General features: G+C 46.0%; 1 protein-coding gene across 1 annotated transcript in view; it reads left to right on the forward strand.

Annotated features, from left to right (window-relative positions):
• COX7A2L (cytochrome c oxidase subunit 7A2 like) overlaps positions 1-21,717 on the forward strand; it is a 37,217-nt gene that overhangs the window by 10,294 nt on the left and 5,206 nt on the right. The window contains exon 2 of the mRNA XM_078649697.1: positions 19,664-19,798. Coding sequence (XP_078505823.1) covers positions 19,664-19,798 — 135 coding nt within the window. The remainder of the gene's footprint in view (positions 1-19,663; positions 19,799-21,717) is intronic.

Genomic DNA, 21,717 nt, shown 5'->3' on the forward strand with positions numbered 1-21,717 from the left:
TGTGTCACTGCCCTGCTGTTATTTTATCGTACTTGCTGCTAATCAGGGAAACCTGGGGAAATCAGCTCTTTCAATACCGGCTTGTTTTTAGAATCTCTTGCACCTTACTTGTTTTTAAAATTGTAGTTGGTCTTCACCTACCTGTGTGTTACTTCACTGCCTGTGCCCCGTTCCACCGCGGGTTTTCCCGTTTGAGTGGAGGGCACGCCGGCAGAGAGCTGGTCCCATTGTTATTGGCCGGTGCTGGTCAGGTGGGGCGCCAGACTCGTGACCGGATACATTTAAGGGGGATGATCAGAATTCCTCCGGTTGATCCGAGGTTCCAGTGCATGAATGCTATGCCTGGCTGTTAGTTTTATGTTGTGACTGCCCTGCTGTTATTTTATCGTACTTGCTGCTAATCAGGGAAACCTGGGTAAATCAGCTCTTTCAATACTGGCGTGTTTTTAGAATCTCTTGCACCTTACTTGTTTTTAAAATTGTAGTTTGTATTCACCTACCTGTGTGTTACTTCACTGCCTGTGCCCCGTTCCACCGCGGGTTTTCCCGTTTGAGTGGAGGCAGGGGTGTGGAATTTATTAAAATATCTACTTGTCCATGGGGCAGGTTGCTTCATAAATCTACTTGTCCTTTAACAAAATCCACTTGTCCCTTTGGTGCCATATAGTGCTCCCACAAATTATGGCAGCAATCTCATTCTATAATAGCTCTTATATAGCCTCTCTGATTATGCCTGGGCATATCCCATAGTAGTGTTTGAATACTAGTAATCATTTTATGTTGCCACGTTTCCGCAGCTCCACATACTGGGACTGAAGATGGTGGTAAGCAGTAGTTCCAGGCTTGGAATGCCCTATTGAGTCTGTGCAAACCTACTAACTTGCATGTTTTAGGGTTTTCAACAAATCTTCTCTAATCTTTCCCATACTGAGATGTTGGAAATTTACTCCTGAGAGTGGCATACATAAACTTTCTTTCAGAGTTGGGAAAAAAGTAGTTGGAGGGAAAATGAACTTTCAAACATCCAGGTTTTCACATGAGCAAATGTACACATGCATATTTGCTCATGCTAAAATGCAGTTCAAAAATATTTTGTAGAAATAAAATTTCTTGCCCTACTAATGTAAATTCTTGTGAATTCACGAAAGCCATATACCAAAGGTGCACTTTTAAAGCTCTCTTTAATAATTGGGCCCCTAATTTGGTCTGGCGTTAACCATGACCTTTTGTGTTTATTAAAATTCTTTCTCTCTCTGAATCGGCTGACTTCACTGGGAGTGACAGCATTCTGCTCTTTCACAAGGAGCATATCGGTACACAAAGTAGTTTTGTTCAGTACCAGTAACTAATGTGGCAGTGTGTGCTCTTTGAGACCAAAAACAATTTTTGCGTTTGCCAATGTTTGTTATAATGGTGAGGGCCCGGCAGCTCTCACATCAATAAGGTTTTACAAAAGCCATGCCAAAACAAGTCACGCATTACCAAAACTAAAAAGCTGACCACCAATGTCAGACCTACTAGCTTTGACAAGGCTTGTTTATTTTTGTTTCCCATAATCTTATTGAAACTGCCTACACAAATGTTCCAATATGAATATTTTTGGGAAATACTGGCATGCATCAACACATTTTACTAAATGATGCTGCAAAGAAATGGTACCTGTAATTTTACAGTAGTTTAGCAAAATGTTATTTCCCTACTTTCATTTTTAGGAACATTTTATATTGAAAGCAAAGAAACATTAATTTTGCTTTCAAGCTTCTGCAAATATTTGCATCTAATCAGAGAGCATTCTGTGAGCATCATGCATAGCTTCATGTTGCTAAACTTTGAAACCGTGTGTATACATTTTCATACTGGAACCTTTGGCAGTACTGCACAGTCAGAACATACATTTACTTAGAGCACTCTCCCTAATAATAAAGGCTTTCAATTAATGAACCATAGATACAAGTTTGAACAGCATTAACACATGCACCCAAATATTAACTAAACTACAGGCCGTACCCTTCCCTGATCCTTAATGTGATGCTGCAAACTGGCAGCTAAAGGGTTTGTGCTGCAGGGGGTTGGGCCTACTTGTCCCAAGGACAAAATGCACATTAAAACCTGTTGCCCTTGACCCCAAACAATATGTCCTGTGCGTCGGGCTATAGGAATTCCACATCCCTGGGAGGGCACGCCCGCAGAGAGCTGGTCCCATTCTTATTGGCCGGTGCTGGTCAGGTGGGGCGCCAGACTCGTGACCGGATACATTTAAGGGGGATGAATATCTCCGCGCACAGCGGTCGTGCCCCAAAGTTAAGCCCGTCTGCGCCCATCCGCGCCCGTCCGCGCTGAGGACGGGCTGCGCAGAGAAGATTTTGCTATATTAACGGCTAAACAGGTAACTTGGTCCTATGCCTATAATGATATAGCACTAAAGCCCTCCTTTCGACCCTGCCATTATAGCCTTACCCCGGAGGCTTTTCTTTGCTCACCTTTATGCTGCTGTTACACCGCTCACATAGAGACCTCTTTCCCTGATCCCCCCCCAAAAGTCAGACTGCGGCTAAAACATCTACTACGCCTACCACATATACGGAAGGGGGTTACCTTATCAACGCCAGATCATTAATTAAAAAACATATCGCATTCAACGATTTTGTCACAGCCAGGAACCCTTCGTGGGTTTTTATTACTGAAACCTGGGCGTCTGAAGCCTCTGGCCCTGACCTTCTGAATGCTATCCCTGAGGGCTATGCGTTAGCCAGACTGGATAGAGTGGGTCATAGGGGCGGAGGTGTGGCAATTCTATATAAAGTTTCATCCATTTGCCGCATTAAAACTCTTTCTGCTCTTTCAGATCTCTTTCAGGCGGTTCACTTCTTCATATCCTCCTCTCCTTCTGTATCCTTTACTGGCCTTCTCATTTATAGACCTCCTGGTCCTATATCCAGCTTTAGTCAGAAATTACTCACAATCCTAGAACCCTATTTTGGTAAACCCCACCTTACAGTCATGGGGGACCTACATTTTCACTTAGATGATCTTTGCTCTAATGATACTCTTTCCCTGGTGGACCCCCTGGCTGCACGTGGCCTTTGCCAGCTGGTAACTAGCTCCACCCATCTGGCTGGCCATATTCTGGATGGGGTGTTTTCCAACGACCCTAGACTCTCTACGGGTCACCCCTATTCCCCTGATCTGGTCAGACCATCTTGCAGTCCCCCTGGAACTTAAAACTTCCCCTTCTTCCTCACCGCCCCTCGGCCTCACCAACAAAGAACTTAGGCGGAACTATAGGGATATCACAAATGACTCTCTTGTCCCTTTTATGAACCAAGTCACTATATCCCCTATGATGGATGCCTATGATGGATGCCAGTGATGCCGCACTGGAACTCTCCAAGTCTATCTCCAGAGCAGTAGCAGGGATGTGGAATTCCTATAGCCTGACGCCCAGGACATATTGTTTGAGGTCAAGGGCAACAAGTTTTAATGTGTATTTTGTACTTGGGACAAGTAGGCCCAACCCCCTGCAGCACAAACCCTTTAGCTGCCAGTTTGCAGCATCACATTAAGGATCAGGGAAGGGTACGGCCTGTAGTTTAGTTAATATTTGGGTGCATGTGTTAATGCTGTTCAAACTTGTATCTATGGTTCATTAATTGAAAGCCTTTATTATTAGGGAGAGTGCTCTAAGTAAATGTATGTTCTGACTGTGCAGTACTGACAAAGGTTCCAGTATGAAAATGTATACACACGGTTTCAAAGTTTAGCAACATGAAGCTATGCATGATGCTCACAGAATGCTCTCTGATTAGATGCAAATATTTGCAGAAGCTTGAAAGCAAAATTAATGTTTCTTTGCTTTCAATATAAAATGTTCCTAAAAATGAAAGTAGGGCAATAACATTTTGCTAAACTACTGTAAAATTTCAGGTACCATTTCTTTGCAGCATCATTTAGTAAAATGTGTTGATGCATGCCAGTATTTCCCAAAAATATTCATATTGGAACATTTGTGTAGGCAGTTTCAATAAGAATGTGGGAAACAAAAATAAACAAGCCTTGGCAAAGCTAGTAGGTCTGACATTGGTGGTCAGCTTTTTAGTTTTGGTAATGCGTGACTTGTTTTGGCATGGCTTTTGTAAAACCTTATTGATGTGAGAGCTGCCGGGCCCTCACCAATATAACAAACATTGGCAAACGCAAAAATTGTTTTTGGTCTCAAAGAGCACACACTGTCACATTAGTTACTGGTACTGAACAAAACTACTTTGTGTACCGATATGCTCCTTGTGAAAGAGCAGAATGCTGTCACTCCCAGTGAAGTCAGCCGATTCAGAGAGGGAAAGAATTTTAATAAACCCAAAAGGTCATGGTTAACGCCAGACCAAATTAGGGGCCCAATTATTAAAGAGAGCTTTAAAAGTGCACCTTTGGTATATGGCTTTCGTGAATTCACAAGAATTTACATTAGTAGGGCAAGAAATGTTATTTCTACAAAATTATTTGTGAACTGCATTTTAGCATGAGCAAATATGCATGTGTACATTTGCTCATGTGAAAACCTGGATTTTTGAAAGTTCATTTTCCCTCCAACTACTTTTTTCCCAACTCTGAAAGAAAGTTTACGTATGCCACTCTCAGGAGTAAATTTCCAACATTTCTCAGTATGGGAAAGATTAGAGAAGATTTGTTGAAAACCCTAAAACATGCAAGTTAGTAGGTTTGCACAGACTCAATAGGGTATTCCAAGCCTGGAACTACTGCTTACCACCATCTTCAGTCCCAGTATGTGGAGCTGCGGAAACGTGGCAACATAAAATGATTGCTAGTATTCAAACACTACTATGGGATATGCCCAGGCATAATCAGAGAGGCTATATAAGAGCTATTATATAATGAGATTGCTGCCATAATTTGTGGGAGCACTATATGGCACCAAAGGGACAAGTGGATTTTGTTAAAGGACAAGTAGATTTATGAAGCAACCTGCCCCATGGACAAGTAGATATTTTAATAAATTCCACACCCCTGAGTAGATTCTTTAGCCCCCGCCTCATATCGCTATTCAGTGAGGCGGAAACCTTCAGCCCCCTGGTTTATAGAGCCTCTTAGACTTTTAAGGCAGAGTTGCAGGAGACAGGAGAGACTATGGAGAAAAACCTGGGATCCCACAGATAGAGAAAAACATAAGGCTTTGCTTGGAGACTACAAGATTAGGGTCATTAAAGAAAAGCAGGCCTATTTCTCTAAACTAACTCCATCCCTTACCTCTTCTAGGGACCTATTTATGATCGTTGATTCTCTGTGCTCCCTACAAATCCCTGATCCCATTATAGGTTCGCAAGAGCTATGTGACAAGATCTCGCAGTTTTTCAATATCTAAAATCGCCGACATCCACTCTTCTCTTGAAGTTCAAAGAGATTTAATGAATTCTCATCCTGTCCCTGCTCAGCCAGCTTTAGAGTGCTGGGCTAAGGATCCCTCCAGGAATCTGACCATCTTCCCTCCCCTTACTCTCGATCACCATGACTCGCTTTTGAATAGAACTAAATCAGGATCTCCACTGGACCCTTGTCCTCTGATGGTCCTGAAGGAGTGTAGGGAGACTCTGCTGCCCCCTCTCCTTGAGGTGATGAATCGTGCCATGTCTTAGGGCCTGTTTCCAGCAGTCTGGAAAAAGGCTATAGTTAAGCCTCTACTTAAGAAGCCGACTCTGGATCCGGAAACCCTAAAAAAAAATTCGACCTATATCCCTGCTGCCTGCCCCAGCAAAAATGCTTGAATCCCATCTCAATCAGCATCTGACTACCTTCCTGGATGTATCTTGGTTTCTGGATCAATCTCAGCATGGGTTCCGGAAATATCACAGTACCGAGACTGCTCTTACGGTAGTGGTAGACAACATCCGATCAAAGGTCGACCAGGGCCAAACTACTTTTTTGGTCCTGCTAGATCTGACCGCAGCCTTTGATACCCTATCTCCCTCGACCTTAACAGCTCGTCTGAGGGAGATGGGGGTGGGGGGCCCAGCTCTGAGCCTTCTGTCCTCCTTCCTCAACCAGAGAGAGCAGAGGGTCAAGCTAGGAGAGTACCTCTCCCCTGCTACGCCTGTGCAATGTGGGGTCCCACAGGGGTCAGCCTTGATTCCGACCCTTTTTAACATCTACGTGGCCCCACTTGCCAGGCTAGTAAGATCGCATGGGATGGAGGTGGTGTCATACGCCGATGACACCCAGATCATGGTGTCCCTCTCCGACTCGGTGAGTACCTCTGCGTTCAGCTTCAGGAACTGCATGCAAGCAGTTTCCGATTGGATGATCTTAAACTCACTGAAGCTGAACGGAGAGAAAACCGAGGTCCTGATCTTTGGTAAGGATCAAGATACATGGTCAAGCGATTGGTGGCCCCCTTCTCTTGGAGTCTGTCCTTTGCCCTCGAAATCCGCCCGAAATTTGGGTGTGATTATCGACACCTCACTTGCCATGACACAGCAGGTCAATAGAACCGTGTCCACCTGCTGGGGAGTTATTAAGATTCTTAGAAAAATCTCCCATTTCCTATCCCCCCAAGCCCGCAAACAGACTGTGGTTGCTTTAGATACATCTCGGTTAATTACTGCAACGCGCTTTATGCAGACATCAATAAAAGCTTTATCCAACGTCTTCAGACCGTCCAGAATGCGGCTGTTAGATTTGTCTTGGATGTCCCTAACATCTCCTCAGCCACTTCAGCTAGGAAGAGTCTGCATTGGCTCCCAATCCAGGCCAGGGTCTCTTTCAAAATCTTGTGCCTAGACTTTAGAGCTCTCTCTGGTGGCTGTGCTGAAGCCATAAGTACCCTTCTGGTTCCTTACATCCCCAGTAGAAACTTACGCTCTGCTAACCAGAACCTTCTATCCATCCCCCGGACAAACAGAGTCAGATGGGGTGGAAGGGCCTTTTCCTCTGTGGCCCCTAAACTGTGGAATGCCCTCCCCTCTGAGCTAAGAGCACAATCCTCCTTAGCACTTTTTAAGAAATCCTTATAGACGTGGCTCTTCATTGAGGCCTACCCATAGACACGCTCTCGGACCTAGGATTAAGATTTGGTTAGGCGCCTTGACGCCCGATGGGCTAAGTTGCGCTATATAAGTCTATTCTCATTCATTCACTCACGTCATTGTGAACAGCTGATATTAAGCCCAATTTACACTCAATCCGGAGGCGCTACCGAACTAGTCCAACAGTGCCTTAAGACCCGGAAGCACCACAGTATCCTCTCATAGATACACCAAGGCATCATCCGCATACATGGATATTGTATGTCAATGATTATCTGCTTGTATCCCCCAGTCTATGCCGCAATGTCGTAGTGCCCAAGACAGTGGCTCCAGTGCAAGCGCAAAAATAATCGGGGAGAATGAGCATCCCTGTCGGGTTCCACGTTCTATATTAAAGGAGTCAGAGAATGTGGTGCCTGTTTCGACATAGGCCAGAGGCGTGTTATAAAGGAAAGAGAGATCCATTGAAGGAATTTAGGTCCCATTCTGAATCTACCAAGCACCTCCCATCACATAACCAGGGTATCGAGAGCTTTCTTAGTGTCTAAGGATGCCAACCAAGGGTGCATATCAGTCTCTCAAGCCCAGTCCGTCAACATGAAGAGCTGATGTAAGTTCAGGTAGGTATTCCTGCCAGGGATAAACACATTTTGGTCGGGATGTACACATGCTGCACCATTAGATCAATCGGTTGGCAAGTACTTTTCCAAGAATCTTATAGTCTTTGAGTTAAATAAGGAGAGGGGGTGATATGACCCCAGTAGCAGTGGATCCCTATCAGATTTGGGCAAACTACCAATGGCACCTCCCTGAGAGTGGGGGAGCACCAGTCTCACTGTATACGCCTCTGTATAGGTTTTGAACCATTGTGGGACAAGCTGCGATTTATAAGTGGAGTAAAACTCAAGTGGTCAGCCATCCGTGCCATTTGTTTGAGTGCATCATAAATCTCAGTGTTAATAATTGGATTTTTCAATTCTGCTCATTGTAAGGCCGATATGCTTGGAAGAGCCACTCCTTCTGTCTAGGAAGGCCTGTATCGACACCTGGTCCTCCCCTTATGAGGCCTTCTATGAATTAGCATAGTATAGAGTGAAAAGCAGCATTAATACCGTCCTGTGAGTTAAGAATGCATCCTGTTCCATCCCCAATGGCTGTGATTGGGTTCCTAGGAGAGTCAGAACGGAGAAGTCACGCCAGGAGTCTATCTGCTTTATCACCTTCTAAATGCAATCTTGGCCAAATGCTCCCTGGTCTGAGCGGGTGCATCTGAGACATTCGGCTCGTGTCACTCTAGCAAGGGCATCATTAGAACAGTAATATTGCAAGAACTCCCTAGACTCCGTGTTCAAACTGCGCCAGGCTTCCTTCCCCTGAGTGTTAGTAGCCCATATTTATAAGTACAGTGTGAGGGTAATCTATTGTGCCCCAATAGTCTGTGTCGAGAGCGGTCATAAATTAGATTCGGGGTACAGTTAAAGTAAAGTCTCCTCCCCAATAGCTAGGTGCTAATGACTTTCGTAGTGTTGGGTGCGTACAGTGATATGAAGGAGATAGGGATACCATCCATTAAAGCATCCAGTACGACATTGTGTCCATCTGAGTCGACTTTGGTGTGCAACACCTCTAGGGTTCGTCCCGCTGCTACCCAAATTGAGACCCTCCTGGCATAGCTGGAATATGTGGTTCCTATGCGTGTGTCCCTCCACCGCTTGCGCATGGCCCCGGGTCTGCAGCGAGGGGTTGAGCCCCTTGAAGGAGTGCTATCTGAACCTTTCGCCTGTAGAGGTATTGATAGACATGACATCGCTTTGTGTATCCTTTTAGTTCCCTCACATTCCATGTCCGTAGCAGCAGCGAGAACTCTGTAGTTGTTGCATCAATAACCATTGTAATAGGAGTGTGGCGTCCACGCCAACACCCTCGCTTCACCTCAAAACCCTTCTTCTGCCACCTCATCACACACAGCATGTCATATTGTCCACAAAAAGGAAAGAATAGATAGTAAATATACAGTCTTCGAAAATCTACTCGCCCCCTCGCTATGGTGAGTGAATTTGTTTCAGGGCGAGCCAGTTCTCAAGCCTACTGTCCCGACCGGGCGAATGGACTCTACTGCTGAGCTAATAATAGTAATTTTGTGCAGCTAGTGCACTGCCGCTGCGAGTCCCTGGAGGGCAGCAGGGTGAAACACTATAAAAATGTTTAAAGGTTGGAAAGAACAGGTGTTGATTGGCTCACTGCATCACAGGCTCGGCCTTCTAAGCCGGCGTTGCAACCAGCAACTCGCACGTGTTCCTCTTAGTGGATATGGTGTGCTTTACCAGTGTACACTTCTCACTGGCTAATTATACTCAGCAAGGGCTGGATATTCATCCTGAGAATAGTGTAAACTACCGTTTTGCAGCGTGAATCTTTCTGGATTCACTATGCTGTGCATATTCTGCAATCTGGTGGTTGGGTCCGGAATCGTAGTCTTTTTTCTCTTTTTGTTACATTTTTTTGTCGTAGCCCAGGTGGGCGTCGACGTCCCACCATTTGGTGTACCTTCGGTGACGTCGGCGTGCTTCCGGCGGAAGCTACCACCCTTGGGTGCCATCTTCGGATTCTTTTTTCCGCCATTGGGTCTGGATCGTCGCGTGAAGCTCCAGAAGTTTTGGAGGAGGAAAGAAGAAAATACAGCAAATATTCACAGGTGAAGACCTGAGAACATCGACAGAAGAGGACCTTTAGAGAGGAGACGACGAAGAAAGGAGAGAACTTCGAAATCTTCGACGTCCTTCGAGGAATGCGCACACAGGGGGCCCCCTGAGTGCAGGGATGTACAAGACCCCCTTTAAATTCTGCAAGAACTGCCACCACAAGTTCGCACAGAAGGACCAGAACCCAGTCTGCAACCTCTGCCTGCCAATCGACCACGAGAGCAGAGACTGCAACGCCTGCTCCGTCTTCAAGCCGAAGACACTCCGAATTCGAGGAAGACGGAGGACGGCTCACCACACGATGCAGGGCAAGGGCCAAGCCCCGACGCTTTATGAACTTGGCCTCTCCACCGACGACGAGGACAACATCGCCGAAGGCCCAGATGACTTCACGGTCGCTGAGACCGATAAGAAAACGCCTCATAAGGTAGGAGAATCTACGACCCCGAAAACTCCCACAGGACCTCGGAAACCTGAGGCAGACTCTCGAAAGTCTGAGCACAGAGCCTCGAAAGGAGCACCGGCGCCGAAGAAATCGACGACCGAAGCTGCATCCTCCGAAAAAGAGCCCAGCGGATCCTCCGAGAAGGACTCCCGGAGGCAGAAGGCCAGCGAAAAGCAAAGGCCATCGAAGCAAGCCCCTGAAAAAGGGCCTTCGACTTCGACGTCGAAAGAAAAAGAGCCTAAGAAAGCTTCGACGTCGACGACGCCGCCGAAAAGAGCGGCCGAAACGCTCGACGACAAACAGGCCTCAGAAATGCAAAGGAAAAGAAGAAGGCTCTAGGCCAAAATGGAGAACATCCTTCAGAGAAGGAAGGATTTCGATGAAAAGATGAAAAGCTACAAGATTCCCTCGAAGCCGACACCGACCGTCGCTGAGACACAGGAACTCGAGGAGTTCGACGCTGAAGAGCCGCCGAAAACTCCGGAGCCTTCGGAGCACGAAGAGGAGGAAGACCTCTACTACACTGAAGGGGATTACGGGGAGCAACAGTCTAACTACGGCTCAGGTTCCTCGACGGCCCAAGACCAGGAATGGCAGGACATCGAGGCCGAAAACCCAGAGGAGGCAGTGGAAACATACCCCTCGAGGCCTTCTCCACCGGATGACATTGGGGCATATAATGAGGTGGTAAGGAAGGCAGCAGCAGCTTATGGGGTTAAGCTGGAAGAGGAAAAGCCAAAAGCAGACTTCCTGCTCGAGACATTACTCCCCATACAGACAAGAAGCCAGTTCCTGCCCATGCTCAAAAGTATCACAGACCAGGGGAAGGAGGCCTTCAAGGACCCGGCTACATGCAGATCTGTAACGCCGAGGACAGAGAAGAAATACAAATTCTCCTCACAAGACCCAGCTTACATCAAGGGATCCGTCACAGCAGATTCTATAATCGCTGCAACGGCCAGGAAGAGGGCAAACGTCCCAACAACGTCTGGACCCCCACCTGACAAAGAAAGCAGGAGGATGGATCTAACTGGCAGGAAGATTGAGAGGAACGCCGCAACGCACTGGCGGATGGCGAATTCCAACGCCCTCCTGAATAGGCATCAATACCAGCATTGGGATGAAATGGGACAGTTGCTCAAGCACCTCCCGGAACAATACCGTGAGAGGGCAGCACACCTTGTGGAAGAGGGGAAGAGCATTGCCAATTCGTGCCTGAAGACCGCCTTGGATGGGGCACAAACATCCAGCAGACTGATGGCCATAGGCATCACAGAAAGAAGGCAAGCCTGGCTCAGGATCTCAGGATTCAAGGCTGAGGTTCAGAATAACATCCTGAACACACCCTTCAACGGTGAAACACTGTTCGGAGCCCCAGTTGATGATAAGCTCGCTCAACTGAAGGACAACGAGACGGCAAGGTCCATGGGGGCCCGGCAGTTCAGAGGGATGAGAAGGGGCACCCCTACACGGAGACCGAACGGCAGAGGTGGAAATCAGCGAGGAGATTCTCACCAGAGTTTCCACCAGGGGCAACAGAGTGACAACCAAGGCCACCAGAGCCAGCAGAGACAAGGCTGGAACTACCAAAGCAGGGGCCAGTCCTTTCGGTCAAGAGGAAATGGACGGGGCCAGAGAAGGAGAGGCGGTGAGCAACCCCCCTCTAAGTGACTTCAGACGAGAGAAGGTGCTCCGCCACCCAAACCCTCCGGGGGAGGAGCACGGAAAAACAAAGAGGAGAGGGCTACACGGACAAGACACAAAGGAACATGTAACGCCGGTAGGAGGAAGATTAAGATTCTTTCTCCAGGAGTGGAGAAAAATAACAGACAAATGGATACTCAATATTATGCAGTTCGGATACTGCATAGAGTTGGAAAGGAAGCCACCAAACAGAAAACCAAAGAAAAGACAGCACTCGGGAAGAGAGCTGCAACTACTGCAAGAGGAAGCCCAAGAACTGCTCCTCAAAGCGGCCATCGAACGAGTACCTTTCAAAGAACGGAACAAGGGAGTGTACTCAAACTACTTCCTAGTGCCAAAAGTGGACGAAAGTCTAAGACCCATCCTGGACCTACGGTTCCTGAACAAATACGTCAAAACTCAAAAATTCAAAATGACGTCCCTACAAGAGGTCATCCCACAGATAAAATCCGGAGACTTCTTGTCTACCATAGACCTCAAAGATGTGTACCTGCACATCCCCATGAACAGGCAGCACAAGCACATGCTAAGGTTCACAGTAAACAAGGATCACTACCAGTTCACGACCCTGGCTTTCGGCCTAAAGTCCGCACCAAGGGTGTTCGCCGAATGCCTCGCGGCAGTGGCCGCACACCTAAGGAGAAAGGGGATACACGTGTACCCCTACCTCGACGACTGGCTGGTAAAGGCAAGCTGTTACAGGACATGCAAAGAGCATGCAGAACAGGTGACAAGAACGCTAGCAAACCTGGGGTTCTCCATACACTGGGGAAAATGCTCGATGGAACCAGAGCAGGTGAAGATCTTCCTGGGAGCCCAGATCGACACCGTCCAATGCAGAGTCCTACCGAGCGAGAAGAGAACGCTCAGTCTGTTGAGGGAGAAACGTCACTACCAGAAGGGGCGAGCTCTGACAGTGAGGACTGTGAGCAAGATCTTGGGGATGATGGCATCATGCATACACCTAGTCCCCAATGTACGCCTGCAAATGAGACCACTCCAAGAGTGGCTGCAACAACAATGGTCACAAGCTACAGGAAGTTGGGAGGATCTAGTGGTTGTAACTCACAGGGTGCAGGAAGAGATAAGGTGGTGAAATAAGGAGAGAATAACAGAAGGGAAACCTCTAACACCACCGGACCCAACAGTGACCATCACCACAGACGCATCCCAGAAGGGGTGGGGCGCACACATGAACAGGCTCAGAGTGAGGGGTCTGTGGAGCCCTACAGACGCAGTCAGGCACATCAACTACCTGGAACTGAAAACGGTGTTGCTAGCCCTCAAGGCTTTTCAGAAACACCTATACAACCAGAAGGTGCTAATACAAACAGACAACACCACAACGATGTTTTATAAAAACAAACAGGGGGGGAACTCAATCGTTCCCTCTGTCAAACTTGGCACAGGAGATATGGAAATGGGCTATACCACTAAAAATAGACTTGCTAGCCATACACCTGCCAGGGAAGGACAATGTAGAAGCGGATTGGCTCAGCAGGCAGGCTTCAGCGTCCCACGAATGGGAACTCAACAGTCAGGAAACAGAGTCTATTCAAGAAATGGGGCACCCCAACAATAGACCTATTTGCAACACACCGGAATGCAAAATGCCAATACTTTGCATCCAGGCAACCAGAGGCACTGTCCCAGGGGAATGCCCTATGGATAAGCTGGTCAAAAACATTTGCCTACGCTTTTCCCCCGATACCTCTGATCCCCAGGGTTCTCAACAAATGCATGAAGAGCAACATGACGTTCATCCTTGTGGCACCACAATGGGCCAGACAGACCTGGTTCTCTCAGATAATGGAGATGGCGCAGGCCCCCCCCCCCCCCCCCCACAAGTTCTCAAGGAGAAGAGACCTACTCTCCATGGAAAGTGGAGAATTCCTACACCCAGAGCCAGAGAGCCTCAACCTCTCAGCCTGGCTCCTGAGGACTTAGAATTCGCACACCTAAAACTACCAGAGAGCACCCTGCGGGTGCTGCGAGAGGCAAGAAGGCTCAGCACACGCAAGTGCTATGGGGAAAAATGGAAAAGATTCACTCAATGGTGTTGCAAGAAACAGCTCCAAAGGAAACTGACCAAGGAATCCACGGTGCTAAGGTATCTCACGCACCTAATTAAGGCTAAGCTAAGCGAATCCTCGCTGAGGGTGCACCTGGCAGCGATTGTGGCATACACAAGAGGAGAAACGGGGAGAAGCTTCTTCACATCCCAAGTCGTAAAAAGATTCCTGGAAGGAGCTAAAAGAATAGCGCCGCCAAAAAGAATGCCGCCACCGGCCTGAAACTTAAATGTGGTACTGACGGAGCTCATGAAAGCACCTTTCGAACCCATCCATAAAGCATCACTGCAAATGTTGACAATGAAGACGGCTTTTCTGGTAGCAATCACCTCGCTACGAAGGGTGAGCGAGCTGCAAGCACTCACACTGCAGGAACCCTACATCCAGATACACAGTGACAGGGTCATGATGAGAACTGACCCTCACTTCATGCCGAAGGTGGTGTCAAGGTTCCACATGAATCAGAGTATTCAGATCCCTAGCTTCTTCCAAAACCCCACCACAAGCGCTGAGAGGTCGCTCCACACCCTAGACGCAAGAAGGGCTGTGATGCACTACATTGAAAGAACGAAGGAGCACAGGAAGACAAAACAGTTCTTCGTGTCCTTCACAAACAGCTACATGGGCAAACAAGTAACTAAAAACACCATAGCTCGATGGATCGCACAGGCCATTCAATTCTGCCACAAACAAGCTGGCCAGGACCTAACAGGAGGGGCACAGGCCCACTCCACCAGGAAGAAAGGAGCAACAATTGCCTTTCTGGCCAACACACCAATTCAGGACATATGCCTGGCGGCAACATGGGCTTCAGTGCACACTTTCACTAAGCACTATTGCGTGGATGTACAGATGAACAAGGAAGCACAAGTAGGGCAAAAAGTGCTTCAACATATTTTCAACAATCAACGCTCATCTTCCACCCAACCGCCACAAAAGTAACGAAAACCGCTACAAAATCTATGCACAGCATAGTGAATCCAGAAAGATTCACGCTGCAAAACGAATAGTTTCTTACCTGTCGGTGTAGTTTTGCAGCTTGAAGATCTTTCTGGATTCACTAGCGAACCCACCCGCCTCTGCCAGAAAGATGAGGCTGGAAAAGAGGGTGGAAACAGATGGAAAAGAAAGCAAGTTGGAACAATTACATGATACGTGGAAAGACTACGTTAAAAAACGATTAACAAACATAGCCATGGATTCACTACAAAAACAAAAAGGAAAAAGAGACAGAAAAAAGAATCCGAAGATGGCGCCCAAGGGTGGTAGCTTCCGCCGGAAGCACGCCGACGTCACCGAAGGTACACCAAATGGGGGGACGTCGACGCCCACCTGGGCTACGACAAAAAAAAAAAAAGAGAAAAAAGACTACGATTCCGGACCCAACCACCAGATTGCGGAATATGCACAGCATAGTGAATCCAGAAAGATCTTCAAGCTGCGTAACTACACCGACAGGTAAGAAACTATTCGTTACCAGCCCTTGCGTGAGGTGTCTGAGTGCTCCAAATTGAGATGGCCACGTCAAACTGGTTGAGCACTCTATAGAGCTGTATTCCATTTGTGCCACACTACTGGCGGAAGTCATCTATAGTAGCAGGTAAGCTGACGCAGTTCGCTCTGCTGGCACTCATGATACCGGCTGCTGCCCCCCTGCAGCTTCAGATGGCTCTGGGATAAAGAGGTGGGCTAGCCAACAAATGAACACAGAAAGCTGAGCCAAGTGTGGGTTCTGACTGTCATGCACGAGTTGAGCTCTGAGAATAGTCAGCGCGTAAATCATGCTCAAAGTCCATGTTAGAACATGATATGAGCTCTTTAAATTCAAAATTCAAGAACGTGTATTTCTTTAATACAGGGAAGCTTATATTCTCGTCCAGGTTACTACTGCTGTTTTTTCTGCATAAAACTACCAAAAGTTGTCTTTGTAAGGCGTGTTGCATTGTATGCCCACTTCAAAGCCCTGGAAATCACTTAACAGTGGGGTGGAGTGGGGAAGAGATGGAAATTGTATATTGTCTCATAAAGGAGCTGTAGGGTCGTGGTTCGTCAGTGTGCATTATGAAACAGCAATGCCAGAGCTGTGGGGGGGGGCTAGAAAAGGGATAGGGAGGATTAGGGCATGAATGAAAGGAATCTAGCTGTTCTAAGTTTACTTTTTATATTCGTTTACATCACAACCTCCGATCTTTTCTCCTTTAGTTCAAGTTTCCTTTTGTTAATGGCCTTTTTATAGTCCAGTCATGCAGCTGTGATACTTAGCTGATTGCCAATGGTTAAAGCATCTGCACTCTGTTGAACCAACCTAGTTTGGACGACCCTTTCGATCCTGAAAGATTTAGCATCATTGCTCTAGCAGAGGTACTTAGACTTGAGAAATCCTCTAAAATATTGTGAGCCAGAGAATCATTTGTTAAGAAATAATCAATTAGAATGGCCATTTTTCGTCTTCTCCATAAATGGATCGGGGTGGGAATATCAATTGCCCTCCACTTGGATCCTTCTGGGAAAGGCCAAAAATCCCTGGAGTAACAGGAGGGTAGGGACAAATAAGTAGAGTTCAGAGAAAATCTAATGGGGGTATGGTCACTGTTGCAGTTTTCTGTGACCCCCCCCCCCTCAAGTATGCAAAACATTCCAGGTTCCTAGAAATAAAAACATAATCAATTGTGGCACTATGGCCCCATTCAACAAAAGCAGGGGGTTTGTTGAGGGGGTCAACCACTATTTCTACCACACTAGAGAGACCCAAATTGCACAATGCCTCATACAGTTTCCAGCCCCTCTGATCAGTTAATGCACAGTGAGTAGGCAGATCATGCACAGTGAGTGGGCAGATCATGCAGCGAGAAAGTCAATCACAGTAGTATGGTACCCAATTTAGCATTGAAGTCACCTCCAAGTATAACATTAAAATCATTACACATGTTGAAGGATATAGCATTCATGACATCACCTGAAAAAGCATCCCCATCTGACAGCCTAGTTCATACACTAAATTATAATAGTGGGCTAAAAAAAAAGTGTAACTTATTTGGCAACACAACCCACACAGCCTGGATCCCACTGTGATCAATTTTTAAAGGCACCATGATCCGTGCCTAGATGCCTTCCCCCCCCCACCACGTTCTCTGGCCGAAGAGGCCATGGCAGCCATAGTAAAATTCTCATAACTATCCCATATGATCTCCTCCAAAGCCCAGGTTTTTTGCAGCATGACAACTGCAAGATAAAGTCAAACCACTTGGGATCCTGCTGCTTATCCCCGACACCGGCTATATTCCAGCTCACCATTTAAACTTTTATGCCTTTTTTGCTGGCACAATCATCAGTAGGAGGACTAGGTACTTGTGAACGAACAATCTCTGTAAATGCAACTGAGGTCTCTGGGCGTCTGTCAATGCTAGCCAAGTTTGACAAAGGGAAAAAATCTGTGAAAGATGGGAACAGTAAATCTAGCTCATGCATCTGCCCTGGGTGGAGTTTGGTTCGTGCCCAGTCCCCTTCCTGTGTTGTGTTTTTAGAAACAGCCTAAGGGAACAATATTAATGTCAGTGCCCTGCGAATGCCTTCTGGTACTGCATTGAATTAAGCGGTGAGCCAGATGCGGGTTATTGCAATTAATTGCAATACAATCTCCTCTCAATTGTTTTGTCGAAGGACCGCACCAACCCTCCTCAGAAATAAGCTTTCATTGTATTTATTGATGATGAAATAGGAGTTTCGGATCAACCAGTGGCAAACTTTGTTTTTGAGCTGAATAGTGGTTTCCTCTCAAGACGAGTTTGAATATGGTACACCAGTAGTGATAGCTACATATGGGCAAAGGACAGGCGATGAGATCTAAACATGACTGATTGGGTAGAGGCTGAACCTGAGCATCTCTACCCAGATTTGTCAAACTGTTCGGGGTCTAGGCCGCCCCTGCATGCCTCTACCTCACTCCCGAGGTGCTGAGGCTCCCTCAGCTTTTGAAGAGGAGGGCTGAACATCAGTGGTGATCGTATCCCCATAAGGTGGTTGTGAACCTAAGTTAGTGACGGGGCTCAGAGCCAAAGGCCTTTCTGTACTAAACATGGCTGTATGGGCAGGGGCCCTGAAGGCCGACAGATTTGTATGGGCCTTAGATGTTAGCATCTTCCAGGCTACGTATCCTGTTCACCACCAGAGTAACCCGCAACCACAGTGGATTTAAATTTCTCACAAACACAATCCCATTCTATATTTAGGACTTCACTGGGCAGATGATGAAGGCAGACTGGTCTGCAAAGGGCTGGGCACAATATTCCTGTCAATGTTTCTTCGAACTCTGGATGTAACCACTTGCTTCGGTTTATGCTTTCTTTTGGCAAAGGACCCACTGTCATTTGCATTAATGGAATCAGAGTTATTATGCAATCTATTTGATGGTAAATGGGTTTGCATTTAAGGCACGTTGGACTGTGGGCATCATATTGTAGGAGAGTCCTCACTTCCCACGCGTAGATGATGCCCCAGCTGGCCCGTTGGGGAACAGCTAGGGCCCTTTCTAATGTCTAAGGATAAGCGGCTCTCCGCAAGATCAATTTCTTTAGTAATTGCTACTGCAGCACAGGCCAGAAAGGAGTTAAGCGTAGTTCCTCCTGGATGGTTTTGCAATGTCATTGACTCACCATGCACTTATATTAAGTCCAAGGACCAAGAGGGATAGCCCAGTCTCTTCCAGTCGATAATGGGCAAAGCTAAGGAAAAAGGAAATTAGTTCAACAGAAGTCCATTTACAGAGCATTACAAACTCTTCTCAAAGCGTCTTTTTCTCAATGGGCGTCTAGCTAAGCAGCCAGACAGCTGTGATGGGCAGTGACCTAAAAGTATAACCATACAAATGCTCAAATATTGAAATATTTAGTTTAATTCACGAGCAAATATAGCAAAAGTTTTCACATTTTCAATTCTGCGGACCATCGGGGGTCTTCAGGCCACATGTTAAGAACCACTGCTCTAGCAAACTACCATTACTCTTTTTGAAAATGCTGCACGATATTTAATATTTCTTGATAAAACTTTAGAATCACATCTTGGTTTTGCAGGGAAATAAAAAATTATGATAAATATTTCAGCCACGAAAGTTGATTCCACACTGTGGCTAACTTTGAGTGGTGCTACATCCAGTACAGTACTTTGGATGTTAGTGAAGGAGTGTGTAGTGGAAAGGCAGCTGATATGTACAATTTAAAGATAATCTGAATGTTAAATATCACTCATGCACCACATCTGGAACCTATTTTTAATAGTTAAGGAAAACGTCAATGAATGCTTATCCCTGTAATACATTTATTCAGTGCCACGAGTTTATTAAAATTTTGACTTCATTAGTGCGCTGCCTTCAGTGCACCACTGTTTTAGTCCCTCTGCCGTGCTTGTCCCTTCATCTATCTTTCTGTACACTATCAAAAGGGCCAAAAAACTATGGTTGGGGAGGAGCGAAGCTGGCAGAAATGTCAACAAACTGTAATTGTAATTTTGCAGGATCATATTGATTTTAACTGGATGAATGGGTGTTAGGGCTTTGGTATTTTTGAGACTCACTAACAATCCACTGGGGCACGCGCTCCCTGGGTGAGCGCTTCAAAGTAGACTATAGTTATTTATTCGTGACTACAGTTCAGAAGATATTTTTTGCATTTTTAAATGAATAATTTCTTATTTGTATGATTTTGTCGATAGGGGTTGAGGCCTCCTGTTGTCTCTGATGCACCACCTTTGGTTTTCGGCACACCAGTCAAATATGCCTCTGAATCTGGCACAACCTCGGAATTCCTTGGTAAAAATAGAGTTCCTGACCTACAAAGGCTCTTTCAGGTAAGAATACCTTAGTTATCATGCACATTAATAAAATGTGAAGGGTGCAGAAATTCTCCTAGAGAAAGAATATTAATCAATGTGAAACTTTATATATCCAATTTAGGGTTATCAGATTATCTTTTACATCCATGTATGATGTAATAAAAGTCTATAATATAATACATTTAGTATCCGTGTTGTATGTGGAGCCTCGATGCAAGCTCGCTGACCGCTAATCCTCGGCAGCTTTATGAGAAATCTTGAGTATTTAGTATTATATTGAATATATGAAGGCCACATAGTTACCTGAAAATAACTCCTCATTTGTTGCTCTTCTCCAACAATGCTCTGCAAACATTCTGTTTTCTGGAGTTTTTGCATTTGTGTTTTTGAGTCCCTACTTCTGTATGATTCCGTTCATTTACAAAAGTTGGTCAGTGTCTTTGGGTTTTGAGGGACTTACCTGACGCGGTGACTGAAGGTGAATTTTAAGTGACCAAAAACTGCCTTTGGTTGTCCAACCAACCATTGTCATCCTTGCCTTCTGAATTTTGGTGTCAGGCCAGTTCTTTAGAGCTTAAATAACACAAAGGCACTGCTCCTTTCCAAGAAAATAAAGATGCTACTGTGAGCTCACTGAAATCCGAAGGGCCCCTTTTTAGGCATCTTCTTTCAGGTTGTTGTGGGGTCAACAGTCAAGGCTTACTCTTTCGAGGTTGGCGTAGGGGTGGAACAGTTTCACTCCTAATTAATACCTAGTCCAAACAATTTCATTTATTTTGTATAAAGGAATATGCCTTTATAAATTATGAAACTGATACATACAGTAATGCAAGCATTGCTCTACATAGAGCTGTGCTGAACGGGTGGGATTCCCACAGGAAATCTCTAACAATGACATATATGAATTTAAGATCAGATTTAGCCATGCTCATTCACTAATTAAACTGATGCACATGTATCTTATTTTTGGTAGTCTCTAACAAGTGTTCAGAACTTCCATGGGGAGTTTGGGGTGACTGCTTTGTTACGAGCTGCCAGTGCCGGATTAAACCCTGTAGCGGCCCCTAAGCCAGCAAAATGTCGCCCCCGCAAATTATTTCCTAATACGTTTTTAATTTTACCAACCAATCTTTTGAAAATAATTTCAGAAAGCTTGATTGTAATAATCTCTCAAGATTCTATCAATATTATTTTCATCCGTTGTTGCGGGCCCTAAAAGGAGTAGAGCACATAGTCCAGTGCCTCTTTTGCCAGTTTAGTAATCTGGAAGTGGGAGCTACTAGTTCTGTGGAGGAGGGCGCACCACAGTTAGCTGCACATAGTCCCTGTCTGTCATCCGGGTAGTACAGACATTCGCACTCCTGCTGGGAAAGCAGCACCCGAGACTTACAATTGCACAGTGCAGCATAAGAACAATGTAGCTTCACTGATAGCCTTAGATGGGCAGAGGACCCTCTGTGCAGCTTGCAGTCAACACATTGGAAATGGCTCGGTTAAAATTTCGTGGTTGTTCACAGGTGGTCTCTGTGATTCTGGTCCACCTGCAGGGGTGCTGCATTCAATATGTCATATGTTCTCTACTGCATCTTGGTGATATTAGGGTTCACAGATGTGGTGTGCCATCTATAGCACCTGCAGACAAGAGCACAGACATTAGTGGCATTGAGCTCTCCAGGTATTTTGCCTCCTTTCCAGGCAAGGCTCAAAGATCTTTTCTGCAGTCTTGAGAGTTTGGTCCTAATTCGTTGTAACCATGGATGTTGTCTCTGGTCATGTCGGCTCTATTAAGTCAAAATGTGAACACTGGGTTTAGGCAAGAGGGTCCCACTGGTGACCAGTCTTGTGGACAGTTGGTAGCTCTGAATATCAAGTTTAAATAAAAGTTTGCCCCAGGTCTTTATAGAAGAGAAATCATCACAGTGAATTTCTTCTTA

The sequence above is a fragment of the Lissotriton helveticus genome, chromosome 6 (genome assembly GCF_964261635.1).
Source record: "Lissotriton helveticus chromosome 6, aLisHel1.1, whole genome shotgun sequence".
In the NCBI taxonomy this organism is placed as follows: Eukaryota; Metazoa; Chordata; class Amphibia; order Caudata; family Salamandridae; genus Lissotriton; species Lissotriton helveticus.